The 14,676-nt window shown below is 44.0% G+C and overlaps 1 protein-coding gene across 2 annotated transcripts in view; it reads right to left on the bottom strand.

Annotated features, from left to right (window-relative positions):
• Positions 1 to 14,335, bottom strand: part of CRIM1 (cysteine rich transmembrane BMP regulator 1) — a 201,098-nt gene extending 186,763 nt beyond the window's left edge. For both annotated transcript variants that reach the window (XM_076334241.1, XM_076334242.1), the window contains exon 1: positions 13,738 to 14,335. In XM_076334241.1, the coding sequence (XP_076190356.1) occupies positions 13,738 to 14,089 (352 nt within the window). In that variant the 5' untranslated portion in view covers positions 14,090 to 14,335. The remainder of the gene's footprint in view (positions 1 to 13,737) is intronic.
• Positions 14,336 to 14,676: the final 341 nt, after the last annotated feature.

Here is a 14,676-nt window from a genome sequence, read left to right as displayed (position 1 = left end):
AAATAATGGATTAATCTGAACTGTGGGATTTGCCAAATAACATGTTTCGCAGCTGTTCTATTGCCCATTTTGCTACAGCTACTGGCACTGTTTACTTCCATCTGTATGAAAAACTATGATGTCTCAGGGAAATGCATAGCTATAGTACAAATGAGTGCTATTCTAACTGAAATAACTTTTACAGATACTTGAAGTTATATTTATCATGGAAGTGAGAATGTTGGACAGAATCTGCAGCTGTTATAGAAGTCAAAATTGAATCAGAAAGAGAGCATTTTTAAACCCGATTAAAAAATACATCACATAGAATTCACTCCACAGAGATATCTTTTTATTACAAAAATACTACAAGATGCCAGGCCTTTGATTCTGTAATATGACTAAAAGTGAGTTTTCCAGCACCCCTGGATTACCATCCATACTCTAGGAGAATTGCTCAAGCACATCGTGCTCCCTGCTGTCAAGGGGCAGGGGGATAGTTGGGCCGGAATGAGTCTCTGCTCAAATAATTCTGCTCCTTTTGAATCAGTCCCTTCAAATGTGCGTAGCTCATAATCCCGCTGTACAACTGCCCATTTTCCTTTTAGGAGGCGGCTACACGCAACAAGATTCCCCCCCCCCCCCCCCCCTCCAGGAAGCGATAAATCCAGTCGATCCAGAATTCCACCAAGATTACCAGTCCTACAAAATCTCAGCTTCCTTAGGGCAAAGTGCACATACAGCAACACCCCACCGACCCAGAAGTTTAAGCAAGATACATGCTTTTTATGCAAGACTGAAGAAAATAAACTAGGCGTTAGGTATTCTTCGCTACAGAGTGCCAGATCATTTTCCAACCTTGCGTGTCTACCAAAACAAGTACTACACAAGAGTCACACAGATAGTCCACTGACTGCTAGTAATGACAAAAGGAACAAATATCTATTTTCAATCTTTACATCCTTATATTTCACAGCAGCTTTCACATTGTGCCTTCTAGTAGCTCACCCCAATTTTATATACTATCAACAAGCAAGTTTCCAATACAGACCCTGCCAAGTAACACTTCAAAAAAGTGAAGACATCTTCCAGCTACGAAGGGTGTGTTTTTCTGTTGTTATCAGAAGCTGTCCTCCAGTATGGCAGGCTGCAGGCAGATATGAACTGTTTGTCGTTCAGTAGTATGACACTCAATAGAAGTCTAAAAACTGATGGTAAAAAACAGTATACACACACACACCCACACACACACACTGAGGTTGACATGTAAGTACTGTCACGCACAGAAACATGCAGAATATCCGCTAACCTGCAGTTTTTCCTGTTTTGGGGAAAAAACAACCAACACCCGGAAAGAGCTGTTTACCAGTTAAGTACCATACATGATCTACAGCAAGTGTCACAGCAGATTCTCACAGGTATGTTTCTCCCTGTACCACCAACTGCTTGCTTTCTGTTTTAAGTCGGCAAAGTACCCTGCTGACAAAAACCACTGAATAAACAACTAAGTCAATTTTAGACATGAAGAAGGGAACCTCCATGGGAGCCTCATGGATCTTCTACTCCATAAAAATAGCAAAGCAAGAGTAGTCATTAATCCCAGGAAGTAATTTGTCCTTTTTTTTTTCTTTTTTTTTTTTTAAGTTAAAGTTAACCTATCATCCCATACAGCAACTGTATCAATAAAAGTCAAAGGAAGTGTAGAAGTTCCTGAAGAGAAACTATTAACATTCTTTCAAGAGAAGATGTCACTTCATTAATGCTTGGGACACTTTCATCGTGAGGAGGCTATTCATGTGGGGGGGGAACCACAAAAAAAACCACAGGAGAATTTGGAGAACAATAATACATCCTGTTTTCGAGAAGCCGGAATACAGCCTGGACAATTTGTATTTTACAAATCGCAGCAGTAATCCACGTAATGACAAGAACAAAAGGGGCTATAGCTATGCTCCAAGATTTGGTGTTTCAAATTCTGTAACCGCAGGGACCACAGCTTCATCCAGATTGGTCTGTTTAATGGTCTTAAGAAAATGGTTTGAATTGCTCCTTGTTTCTGACACACAGGCTCTCCTCCCCTACCACTGTGTACAGGCCAGGAGCTTTGCCTGCCCCAGTGGCCGTGGGGCCCATGCGGCAGTGCACCTTGCCCCCGGCTCCCTCGAGCTGCTCTACCCACCAGCCTCCTGAGACCCGTACAGTGCAGACAGGTGGGGCACGCAGACAGCGATGACAGCACACTTTTGCTTTTCCAGCACACCAATTCAGAGCATCTGTGAGCTTTTGGCCTGTGGTATTTCAGCACTAGATCTTTTCAAGGCTGACAGAGAGATCAGCCGACTCCCTGCTGCTCACCCCACATAAGGTGGGACCCACCTGGCATGGAAAGCAGAGCCATCCCTTACTCACGACAGAATGCCTCGATGCAGATGCACCACACACTGTGGCACTACTCATAATATCATCTGACTTCCAGAATAGATTAATGTTTGATATCTCACCTGCCACCTCTCCTGACTTTTCAGATGGGAGCAGAAAAGGAGGTACACAGGAAGCGCATAGCTCAGTACTAGGTGCAACTGAAGTCTTCAGTGCCACACCCCTCAAAAATTTGCTCAGTAGCCATTAAGAGGATGGAAGAGAAGAGAAATCCCTCAGGAATACTTGCAGACTATATATCTAACATGCTGAATCTTGAAACAAGGTATTTTTCATCACTGTGCGTGAATACAAAAAAAGTCACATTCAGACAGGAAGAATGCAAATCCAGTTCTAGCCTGGACATCTTTTACCAGCCTGCTTTTCACACAATTTCATTTAGAAACAAGATTTCCATCAATGAAGGAGCAAACATGTAACAAGAGCTTATTTTAGTATAGTAAATAAATGCAAAGCCTAGTGTGATCTTTCATGCAGACTTAAGACTCCTTTTCCTAGTTGATTTTGTCCTTTTATGAACAGAAGTTAAAGGCCCTGTTGAATGAATACTTGTTTACCACTTAGGGTAAACCCTCAGAAGTCACATCAGTATAGGCAGAACAAAATTCCTTGGAATCAAATGTACGACCACACAAAAGCACTCGCATGAGCTAAAGGGATGAACCCAGCGTCTCGCTTCGATTTAAAGCTTTAGTTACTTGATGCAAAGGCATCTAGTGCTCTGCTTGATGCAGATAAATGGTGGTCCAGTACAGCATGCTTGTTCCTTTTGAGGTCAGCAATATTTTAACTGATAATGGAAGTGTCTTGAACAAAGAAAGTCTAGGCTCTATGAAGCATATAACCTAGCCTCTATCACTCCCAAAACCATCATGTCCTGCAGACTATTCCAGAAAACATTTACACACCAGTGATTTGGAGACCTGGGACAGTCCATGAACAATTCCAGACTGTAGCACAAACATTTTTCTGCATGCTCTGTTTGACCTCCTCTATGGATTCCTTTTCAGGAGAGTGCTCTTTCATGCATACCTCTCAGAAATCTGGATGATATGAAGGAAGAAACTGAGATATAATCATTTGTGAATGCTTTACTTCTCTGCAAGCAGGGTTGACAAAACCCAAATGTAAGAATCTAAGAGCCTCTCAAACCTCAGTATGTGCATCCTATCCACTAGCTGACCTCTAGAACACTTAAAAATACAAAAATCAAGTAGGTGTTTAACATTCTTAAGTTTTTAGAAACAATCCAGCTGAAGAGCAGCCCAAGCAAATTCTTAGTTTTCATCCAAATTGATCTTAGTTTAGCTGCAATTTCCACCATCTCATTGTGCTGGCATGATCAGGTAGGGGCAAAAAAAAAGGGAAGGGCCACTCTTTTTAGCAGTCCTGAGTTGACATTAGACTGTTGTTATATAGCCACTCAACTACCTTTTGCACACACACCTAGAAGAGGTTCAAAAGCTCCCAGCAGGCCAGTAACTATAGCTTGAAAGTCACTCATTCAAATTATTTCTATCTACATGCAGCTCCCCACTCTTTCAAACTCATTCAGGCAAGTTCCCTTTTCAGACAATGAACTAGTTCTGCATGTACTCAGACCAAAGTTAAGTCTTGGACATAATACTTTTTTAAATTCTTCTAAGTGTGCTTTCATACCATAAGGAAGCCATGGGAGGGGAGGCATCATGTTAATTCCAACCTTTTTTCATTTTCTTCCATCACTCATATAATCACTTGCTTTCTGCAAAGCAAATGTTTCGGCTTGCTAACAATTCAAGTGCTGCTCTGGGTTGCTGAACTCCCAAGTCCTGTCATAGCATGCATCTAAAGTAGGGAAGAGGATTAAGGCATTAACAAGTTGAACAAGAGGTCTTTAAACAACAGGTCCAGTCTAGGAAACAGTCTGAGAAATATGTCTCTGGTAAGCAGCATTCCATCACTTCTTCCGTGCTAAGTCCTACATACCAGCACTCACAACACAGCACCACAGCACTGATGTGGTGTGATGCTCACGATTGAAGCAGGTATGTCTTCTTCACCTGAAGAGCTGCTTGTGTTTCCAGAAAAGCATGCAACTATGAGAAACTAACTTGGAGCCTTGTTTTTAAAGTACACAGTAGCTCACTATAGTTGCATTGATTGTCCCCACATGCAAAGAATCATCTCAAAACAGGTACAAGTTAAAAGTACAAGGAAAGACCTTTTCAGAGACTCGTTCCCCGTTGCTTAAATTTTTGCTTTCCCTTCCTTCAAGTTCTCAATTCCTTCTTCCCGCCACAGAAACTTCTCTTTTGTGCCCCAACCCTTCTCTTCCTTTCTGGAAACATTTAATGAATATCAGCTATTGTTTGGAAAACCATATACTGTTCTCCTTCACTGTTTATAAGATAACACATCACCTCAAACTAGCAAGCAACACACTGGAATGGTCACTAAAGTATCACTGTTGAAAACTAGTATACAAGCATTGCACCCACAATAATCTTAAATTACAGTTCAGGGGTGGGGGGGTAAACATAACTGGAGTGAATTGAGTGAACTCCCATAATTTACATTTAACTGCAGCATGTAAAAAGGCAGAAACAGCCGAGTAAAAGTGTGACAGACAGGTTCTCAGGATGCTGAAAGAGCAAAGAGACCATCAAATACATTGCTGATCTGAAAGTGAAAAAGTCACATCTTACAGACTTTTGCATCCTTTTAAATCCTGCGTTTGAAGGAGGAGAGAGAACGGGTTTCACAGTGACACAGAAGTGATCCTTACTGAGACTGGTACTGCCCTCTGGGAAGGGGGGGAACCTTTCAGAACCCTCTCCTTTAAACCAGACCCAAGGTCTGAGCCCCGTCACTCTAGCACACTGGTATACACAACAGCATTTTCAAATCCGTGATATTCATTAAGATGGTATGAGACTCAAAGGATTCTACAGACTTTCTAAAATTAAAAAAAGGAAATACTTCTTGCCAGTGGGCTTTGGCTTCTCTTTGAACAGGAAAAGAGAACGATGGAAAGGAAATTCATGTTTTGGAGGAGCTGAACAATAGAAATGACTAATCACCACTAAAGAATGCTTGAAACCCAGCCCCAGACCTTGAAAAGCAGCAGAAGGGAAGGCTAGCCTTGAAGTGAGTTTGAGCTCATGTACTGGCTGCAATCCTCTCCCCTCTCACAACTTATTCCTTCAGTGAAGTCATGAATCGGGGACCAGAGCCGGCAGAAACTTTTATGGTAAGACACACACAGCTGAGAGTTTTATGATAAAGCAGTTTTTCCACCTTTTGGAAGGGTCCACTTTCCAAGATCAAATCTTCATGTGGAATGCACGTCAGTACAAAAGGGCTTTGCAGCCACCTGATAAAATTTCTAGTCAAAGCTAAAAAGCAAAACCATACCATAACATTTAGATACCTCAGGAACACCATACATGTAAGGCTTGTCTCAAATCTGACTGCCTGCTTTATCTTATTCAAACTAGAACATGTATCTCAGGTGATCAAATCCCCAATACAGTGAGAAAGATTTTCACTGCAGCCGCTCTGTGTGTGTCTCAAGGCAGTTATTTCATACTAAGGAATGCAGAAAGTATTTAAACAAACCAGCTTTCCACTCAATTATCAGAAACTCCACAGAAGCCCTGAGGACAGCAAGGAGATAAATGGAAGCGTTAAGTGAAGCATGTGACGTGGACAACTATTTCAAGTTTTAAAGTTTTCCCTTGCCCATACTGTCTGCAATATTTCATTCTCCAGGTACCCCCCCCCCTTTTTTTTTTTTTTTTTTTTTTGAGTGTTTTTTGGGGGGTTTGTTTGCTTGTTTTTTTAACACTTTCACTATTAGGGCTCCCCCCAACAAGACTGAACAGTATTTCCAATAGCCTTCTGCCCCAAAGATGGTCTGAAATGATAATTAATTAGTTTTGAAGTCTGACCCCTAGACATTTAAGGACCTGAAAAAAACACTTGCAAATAAGTTATTTTAATCTTATGACCAGAACCACATCTTGTTTGTAAATAGTTGACTGAAAATATTAGTGTCCCAGGGTTTAATTGGTCAGTCACAGCCTCTGCCAGTACTCCCCTAACTAGAATGAGCATGGACAGCAGCGTTTCAGCTGTCCTAGCAGCTTCTTCCTCTAGCTCTAGAAAACTCTTTAAAAAAAAATTTGCTAAAGCCTCAGGAAAGGGCCAAACCTTCATACCCATTTTTGAAAGGAGGCTAAAATTCCAATTTCCCCCCCCCCCAAGCTGCACACTGCACCCACACGCTGATTACATGCACGTAAATCAGCACACATCAGCTTCACTGCAAACAAGTAGCTGGCTAGCAGCTTGCTGAAGCTGCTCAGCAGAAGCAAAGCTGACAGGAGTAAGAAAAATTTTGCCTAAGACAAATTCTTGAACAGGGCTATGAATAAAGCAACCTACACCAAGAACAGTCCACACTATTAGAAGAAACACGATATCCTAAACCTTTTGCCACTTTCCCCCCCAAGTCATTAATGCAGCAACATTGAACACCAGAATTACAGGATGTTTCAGAGGGATTACACCCAATTTCTTACTCACAGAAGACTACAGGAAAAACTCTACACACCCCGAATTTAGAAATAGCATCAAGGCTTTTTTCTTTTTCTAAAACCTAACGTAGAGATAGACATCAACTTGAGTCTTTCTATTATCTAAGCAGCACATTTTATGTTAGCACATGTAATACCATTATCAGTATGACCCCAGCTTTTTATCAACAGCCCATCAGTGAGAGGAAGAAACACCTCCACATGCATACATCCAGCCTTTCTGAAAAAATTCCTGAACAGAGCACAACATAGGCTGTAGCAAAAACCTGCAGTTTAATTTGTTTCAAGGATAAGTGACCCAAGAGAATGGGCGCTCTCAGATTCAGAAATGTTACACTTGCTAGATTTTTCACTAATAAAAAAACCAAAAACACCTGAAGCCTATCAGTATCAAGGAAGCTGGCTATATAAGGCTTAAAGTTTTGAAAAGGAGTAAGAACATGGGAATGGGTGCATGCCTGTGAGCCAGCACTTTTCCTCCTGTCGCAACCCTACGCTCTCCTGTTTGTTTTCTTATTGAAAGACTTACACACTCATGACCCACAAGGTGTTAACATGATTTGCAGATTCTGAAGTTAAGTACCCAGAACACCCAGTGAAAGCTGCTGAGGACTGAATATTGCCTCTGGTAAAGGTGTGAACTGCTTCCATTCATCCCAATACACTACTAAGGGCTTACTTCCTCCAAACGTGGCCAAACTAGTCTGTTTAGACTAGAGCTCCCTCAGGGACCATCTTTTAATCTGTATGCTTATGTGGAATTTAATCTAGATAGCCTTTATACAAAGTTATCTTCACATCTTAGTTTATATTGGTAGGTTTCTCCACATATATAATCTTTCCATGTCAGTAGTAGTCATTTTCCAGGTTGCATGTATATATACATCAAAAGGCAGAGTTAAAATGTAATATTGTCAGACTATACAACTGGTGCCACGTGAAGTCTCAGGCAAAACCCTGAAATCACCATTTCCAAGCTTACGTTCTCTGTGGATTAAATGCATTCTTAAATGAAAGCAGTTTACAAGTCACAAGAGACATTTAATAGGTCACTTCTACAAAGTATTTAATCCATTAAAACAGAGAAACATTTGGTCCTGTCTGCAAGATGCTATAAACTTTATTCATTGAGATGAGGAATCCTTCAGGGGGGTGCAAAGAAAGGAGGGGAAAAGGAAGAGGCAGGCATTTTTGAACCATATTAATGGATGAATTATTGCATAATATGCCTGTCAGTCAAATGACATTTTGGTTGACTAAGTACTACACAATAAGTTAAATTACGCAAGTATTCTTGAATCAGCTAGAGGGTACTTAAAACAGCAAACGTGCCTAGAGGTGCAGAAATTACTATCTGACAAGTTTGAAGGTAGTTTTAAAAAAAAACAAAACAAAACAAAACACCTTTATAAGCAGCATGATTTTGGGGAACCTGATGAAATAACCATTTTCTACAGGGAAAAGTTCACATCAGCAAAGGATGCTTAACATACAGTCATACGAGATCAAGTGGTTTAACAAAAAAAATAAAACAGGCTATTCCTCTTAACAGAGGTTAAGAGATTTAGCCATTCAGCCTATCTACAGTGAGATTTCTAGTTTTAAACTAACCGTGCCGATCCGCAACAGCAAAACCCTACCAATTCCTGCATCAATATCCCTCCTCATATCTGTTGGACTTTTCCATTTCATTTTTGTTGAAATATTGGAACCAAGTGATTTCCAAAAATCAAAACGTGATGCCCAGAAACAGGGAGGAAGCCATTTCCAAGTCAAATAAGCACCTGATCTAATTCAAATTCCATGCCACACTCAACGTTACACGTTGTTACTGATGTTGAGATTTCGGCATAGACACAAGTCAGAGTAGAAACAGCTTATAAATTATCCCACCTGTGCTTAAGAAGTCAGTGTGTGCCTAGTAAGTGTTTTCTGGAGGGTGGGAGAAGGGGACTGTTAAATATAGCCAAGACTAGCATACCAGAAGCTGAACACTCACCATCAAAGAGTTACTTCTCATTCCAGTTTCACAAGTTCAGTAATTTTGGTGATAATTTTCTTTTTGACACCATCAATAATGTTTCCATTTTTCCCATTGTTGACAGTCTTCAAACCAAGTATTTTGACTGTCTTCATGCCAACAATCATTTGGTGCACCACATAATACTGATTAAGTCCCCAACTAGATCATCAGTTCTAACACTTGATGTTGGTGGGGGTAGTTCTCCGTACACACGTGGACATTAGAACTATTTGGACATTTCCCCAGCCATTCACTACGTAACAGAGTAAGAAAAAAAAAAAAAAAAACAAAAAGTTAAGAAATCTGGGCAGCACTGTTCCAGTCAAACAAATATAAACAACCAGATTACCCACATGCAACTTCTAAATCACTTGAACTTCAGTAACTCGTACTCAAAGCAAAATACTACCTGATCTTTAGGGGTCTGGAGCGCATCACAAGCAAGAAGCCAAGCATGTTGCATAGAAGTCTGTCTGGAGACAAAGCATCATGTTCTAGTCTTTGGGTCCACTGATCAATTAGATACAGAGCACAGGACCAAAACCAACTGAAAACAAGGTTCTGTAGCTAGTACCCTTGGGAGAAGTTACAAGCAGCAGCACTACTTGTAGTAAAAATACTAGCAAGTCTGTAAGCAAGTTGTTCTTACTTCAGAAAAGAACTCTATTAGCACGTGTAAACCAATGCCCCCCCCCCCCCAAAAGCTTAGCTCTCTTCCTCCCAATTTTGAAAAAAAGCTAAGTTTTCAAAATTTCATTTCTTCTCATCAGCTCCAGTTTCACTGCACTGTGGTTACATACAATATACTGTGCCCTTACATATCATACTCTATTACAGGTTTCTAGGGGATGACAGTTAGTTCACAGTAGGCTTAAATGTGGGGGGAACACCCAAGCTCTCCCTGCTTGTCCAAACAAGGAGTCAGACAGACAATAATGCTCCAAGCTCCCAAAAAGCTGCAGTTCAGTAGAAAAGACTAGGACTAGCCACAGCAGGGCAAGCTTCTATCATCGTCCTAGAAAATTAACCCACATACTTCTTGATACTTGCCTAAAATCCAGTACAGCAGCTTTCTCCTGGTTCCAAGGGAACCCCAGTTCAGAAGCTACGCACTAGGCAGACAAACCTCAAGTACTCAAGACAAGCTTTAAATTAGCTACAGTAGGCAAAAAGAATACAGCAATAACTGTACCCCACCCCCCAAAAAAAAACCCCAAACCCCACCAAAACCAAAACAAAACCCCAAAACAAAGTACTACGGGTTATTGGCAAGCTACTGGAGCAGACATACGTTCTTTCAACGGCTACCTAGAGGCTAACTCATATGGAAGTATATTCTTAAAAGAACCTAAGGACACAGTAAAACTAGCAGTTTCATTTCAAGTATATATCACAAAAACTTAAGTTATGTTTCTATTACACAGTTAAAAATAATATCAGCTCATTTTCAGCATTATTTCACATGCTACTGTTATGCCTCAGAAGAATTTAGTAAAGCAATCAAGGCCTCTTCATCTCAGAGCACCAGAAACCGGGGAAGTGTTGAAACAGAGGCAAGAAAAGAGTCATCACAAGAAATTGCCTTCACAGAGTAACAGAACTTCTTTGGCAGAGCTTTTCCGAGGCTTTCCGATTCTCCAGAAGGCAGAAGCCCTGGCTTCTGTTAGCCAAGGCTAACATGTTTCTGTTAGCCTTGGCTTCTGCACCAGTCCAGCTGGGCAGGGAGCTGGACTGCTGCAGAAGCCAAGGCTAACATGTTTCTGGAGAACTCCAGTCTAATTAGGGGGTGGCTCTAGGTCTACCTTCAAAGGCAGAGAGCAAGTGCAGTCCCTGCTTTGAGCTCAGAATTTCTGAATGCTAAAAGTGTTTGGAAGGGGCTGTAGGCTCTCGACACCTCATTGAACCAATGCAGCAGCATCCCTGTAAAGCCAACAGAGAGGCTGGAAGTGTTTAAAGTCTCTCAGGATTGCCCTTCAGGAAAAGTACCCACCCGCAGTGGGGGAAGCTGACCTCAGAATTATTCTTTACTGAGAATACAACTACATTCAGGAAGGGCATTTACATACTTTAGGATAATGCCACACAGGGAACCTTAGAACTGCATAAAGATGTGAATAGTTAAGGTGGTGAGATGAACGAGGACCTCCTTCAGGTTTTAGAAGGATAAAGAGAAGAACCGAGAATCAGCAACAGATTTCATTAACGAACACTGATTTAACAAAGACTAATCTATTTCTAGTTTCAGAAAGAGAGGCTACCAGTGACAGATGCCAGAGACTTCTCCATCAGGTGTTACAGAGTTAACTTATGCCAAGTGCGTTAAATGCTAAAACTAAGTTAAAAGACAAGTATTTTACCTGCTGCAATTCCAGCTCAAAGTTTTCTGTAGCCTAGTATGTGTTGATACTCTGAAATAAGACACTGCTGAAGCTTCAAAAATGATAAAAAAAATGCTTATAACTATAGCCAGTAGGGGTCATTTCAGTGTAAAAAATTGCACTGAAAGAAAAAGCTAGAGACAGGAAGGAAAGTAAAAACATCAATTTCTATTCACACAGTTCTGTAAGTCACTTCCATTTCTTCCTCCCTGAACTGGGGTAGGAAAGGGTTTGCACCCCCAGTAGACAGGATTAAGAAAAAAAAGAAAAAGTCGCCTTTATTCCATTAATGGATAAAGGCATGGCTTAGTACTACTCACACATCAGGCATCACCAGCCTAGCCTGTTGCACGTGTGCCTGTAAACTGCACAACTGTTTAGGTCACCATGATCAAAAAAATAGAGCTAATCAACCTCATTTAGGTGATCGGAGATAGTACATTAAGTCCCCTCTTCTCCTTGCTGCCACCCCTTGTGCACAACGCACACCATGAAGAACAACAGATTACCTCTGTTGCTTAGAATGAGGCAGTTTCCTGACAATTCAGTAATAGGTATTCCAGGACTATTTATTAGGCTGACAGTTCAGCTCAGTTGCTTTTCATTTACAAGAATGAAAATTAAATAGATAAGTTATCTCCCCGACTATTCCTAAAGGGACAGCTGGAACTAGTTCCTAACCACAACACTAATTGAAATGCAATCTTGCCAACAAATGCTTCATACTATTTTCAACAGTAGATGGGACGTGTTAGGAGTTGAACTACAGCAACGTACAGATTGCATCACTTCAAAGGAATGAAATACTCCTAAACTGCCAGAGACGTCCGTACTGCGATACAGTAAGGGAGTTGGAACATTAAGGCATTTAATGACTGCAGGCTTTTAGTTCCTTTAAACACGGGGGGGGGGGAAGGAGGGAAGCTGTTTAAGCCAAGCTTTTACTTGAAAACACGCGAAAAGAGAAACTCATCCAAAGCCAGGTAGGTTCCCTCTTTGCCTGTACTTTTCTATTTTAGAAAAGTTTTCCAATACATATTGAAAATAATAATAAGAGAGAGAGACTACAGCAGTGTACGTATTCAGCAACATGGCCTCAACCAAGGTCTTCAAAGTAGTTTAGGGCCATTTTTAATTGTTTAACAACAGAGCTTTTAACCCTGGAGCTGGTCCTACGCAAGCAACAACTGCAGAGGCTGATGGCATTGGTTCTAGTACAGGCAGGACACACCGCCCTGCTCTGGTTCGCAATGTATCTGTGAGGGAGGCAAATGGAGTTTTAAACTAATAACGAGCGCCAGGACAAAGGTCAGCTGCCCACTAAAAATGACCGGGTTTAGCTCTCTCAAAACAGTGCATCATTTTAAATGCAAGTTTTTTGGACAGATGCTGCCTCACCAGCTCTCCGCACTTTCTACTGCCCTCTACCCGCCGAGAGGAGACCGCCTCCCTCTCCTTTTCCAGAATTGTCGAAGCTCCCGCTCCGAGTCTCACATACATTTATACATATCCCAAACTACTGGTTATTTGTAATCTCTTTACAGCGCCATGTTTTCCCTCAACTTGGGGGAAAAAGAGAGCTGGAGGGAAAAGACAAAAAGGGACCGAAAATTTGTCTTTGGTCTTTTGTTGAATTATACGTATAAAGAATTAACCTGGGGGGCTCTGGTAGATACAAAATTTGAAGGGGGGGGTGGTGGTGGGGGTGAACTCCTCTCGCATTTCATACCAATTCATCATCACCTCACAGGCAGCCGGCAGGAAGCAGAAGTGACTTTGAGAGGAGTTCTGCCGCGGGGATTTCTCTCTCCCCCTTGATGCTCCAGCAGGGGAAAAAGACATCCCTTATCATCATATACCGAGGCGGACAGGCGGGGAGATATTAAGTGACAGGAACAGGAAGGAAAACTTTACAACAGATGATCAGCCTTTGTGTTTCCTTACAGAGGAGGGAATCCGGAACAGGCATCATGCGTGCACGACTGACCTCCGCCGATTTCCATCTGCCAAACCCTTCCCAAGCCCTTTATATCAAGGAATTTTAGTTGGGCACCGGCCCTTGACATAAGCTGTTAGAAAACCGGTGAAGCGCTAGGGAAAGCGACAAGTGAAGAGCCTGGAAGTTTAGGCTAAGAAAATTAAGGGTAAAACTTTTAAGTAGGGGGGTTTGGGGGGGGGAAGCTGAAGAGACACGCTCGCAGATGGGACAGGCGGGCGGCGGGGAGGGAAGGAGGGCGCACCGGCGCCTAGGGCACCGGTGCGCCCTCCTTCCCTCCCCGCCGCCCAGAGGGAGCCCCCACCCCGGGGGATGGATGGACGGTGTCCCGCCGCCTCTCACCTTCACAGACGCCCACTTCGTACTCGGTGATGGAGTCTCCGTTGAGCGGCGGTCGGATGACACAGCGCAACCCCCGGTCGCAAGCACCGTGCAGCCCGTAGACTCCCCCGCAGCTCTCGTTACGTTGCCGAGCGCACATGAAACAGCAGCCGCAGATCCCCAGCACGATGCTGCCGGGGCAGCTCTTAGGTTCTTCGCATTTCGATTCGTCGCACGGTAAGCAGACGAGAGCCCGCGTCCCCGACTCGCCCAGCAGCAGGGCCAGCAGCAACAGCCACCCCACCGCCGCCAGGTGCCAGCCGCCGTCTCCGCCCGGGCGCCTCCTCCCCGCCGAGACCGCTGCCAGGTACATCCCGGCCGCCGCAGCCCGGCCTGGGCCGGGGGGAGCCTCTCGGAAGCCCCCTCGCCGGGCGGCGGACCCGAGCGTGCCGCGGCTCCTTCCCGCCGCCCCCGCCTCCGGCCCCCCGAGGAAAGTTTCCTCTCGCGGCGGCGGCGGCCGCTTCAGCCAAACTTCTCCTCCGGGCGGCGGCGGCTCCGCCCGCTGCCCCCTCCGGGAAGCGGCGTCCCTCAGTCCGTTCGTCCCTCGCCCGCCGGCTCCCGGTCCCGCGGCACCGTCCACGCCGGCGGCGCGGCGCCCCGCGCGCGAGCGGCTGCGAGCGAGCCCCTGGGTGAGGCGGCGGCGGCAGCTGCCTCTGCCCCGCTCGCTGCCCGAGCCCCGACTCGCCTCCTGCCTGCGACTCGCCCCGCTCCGAGTGCGCCCTCTGCCCTTCCCCCATTGGGCGGTGATCGCCTTCGCCCCGCCCCGGCTGCCCGCTCGCGCCTCCTCATTGGATGCCGCTCAGGCTGGCCCCGCCCGCTCCTCCTCCCGCCCCCCCCCCCCGCTCCCCCCGCAGCCCCAGATCCCGGGGCTGGGGAGCGACGCAGCGGAGGCGAGGAGCA

This window comes from Aptenodytes patagonicus, chromosome 3 (assembly GCF_965638725.1).
Source record: "Aptenodytes patagonicus chromosome 3, bAptPat1.pri.cur, whole genome shotgun sequence".
NCBI classification, from domain to species: Eukaryota; Metazoa; Chordata; class Aves; order Sphenisciformes; family Spheniscidae; genus Aptenodytes; species Aptenodytes patagonicus.
The sequence above is the reverse complement of the archived record's forward strand: the minus strand, read 5'-3'. Positions and strand labels throughout refer to the sequence as shown.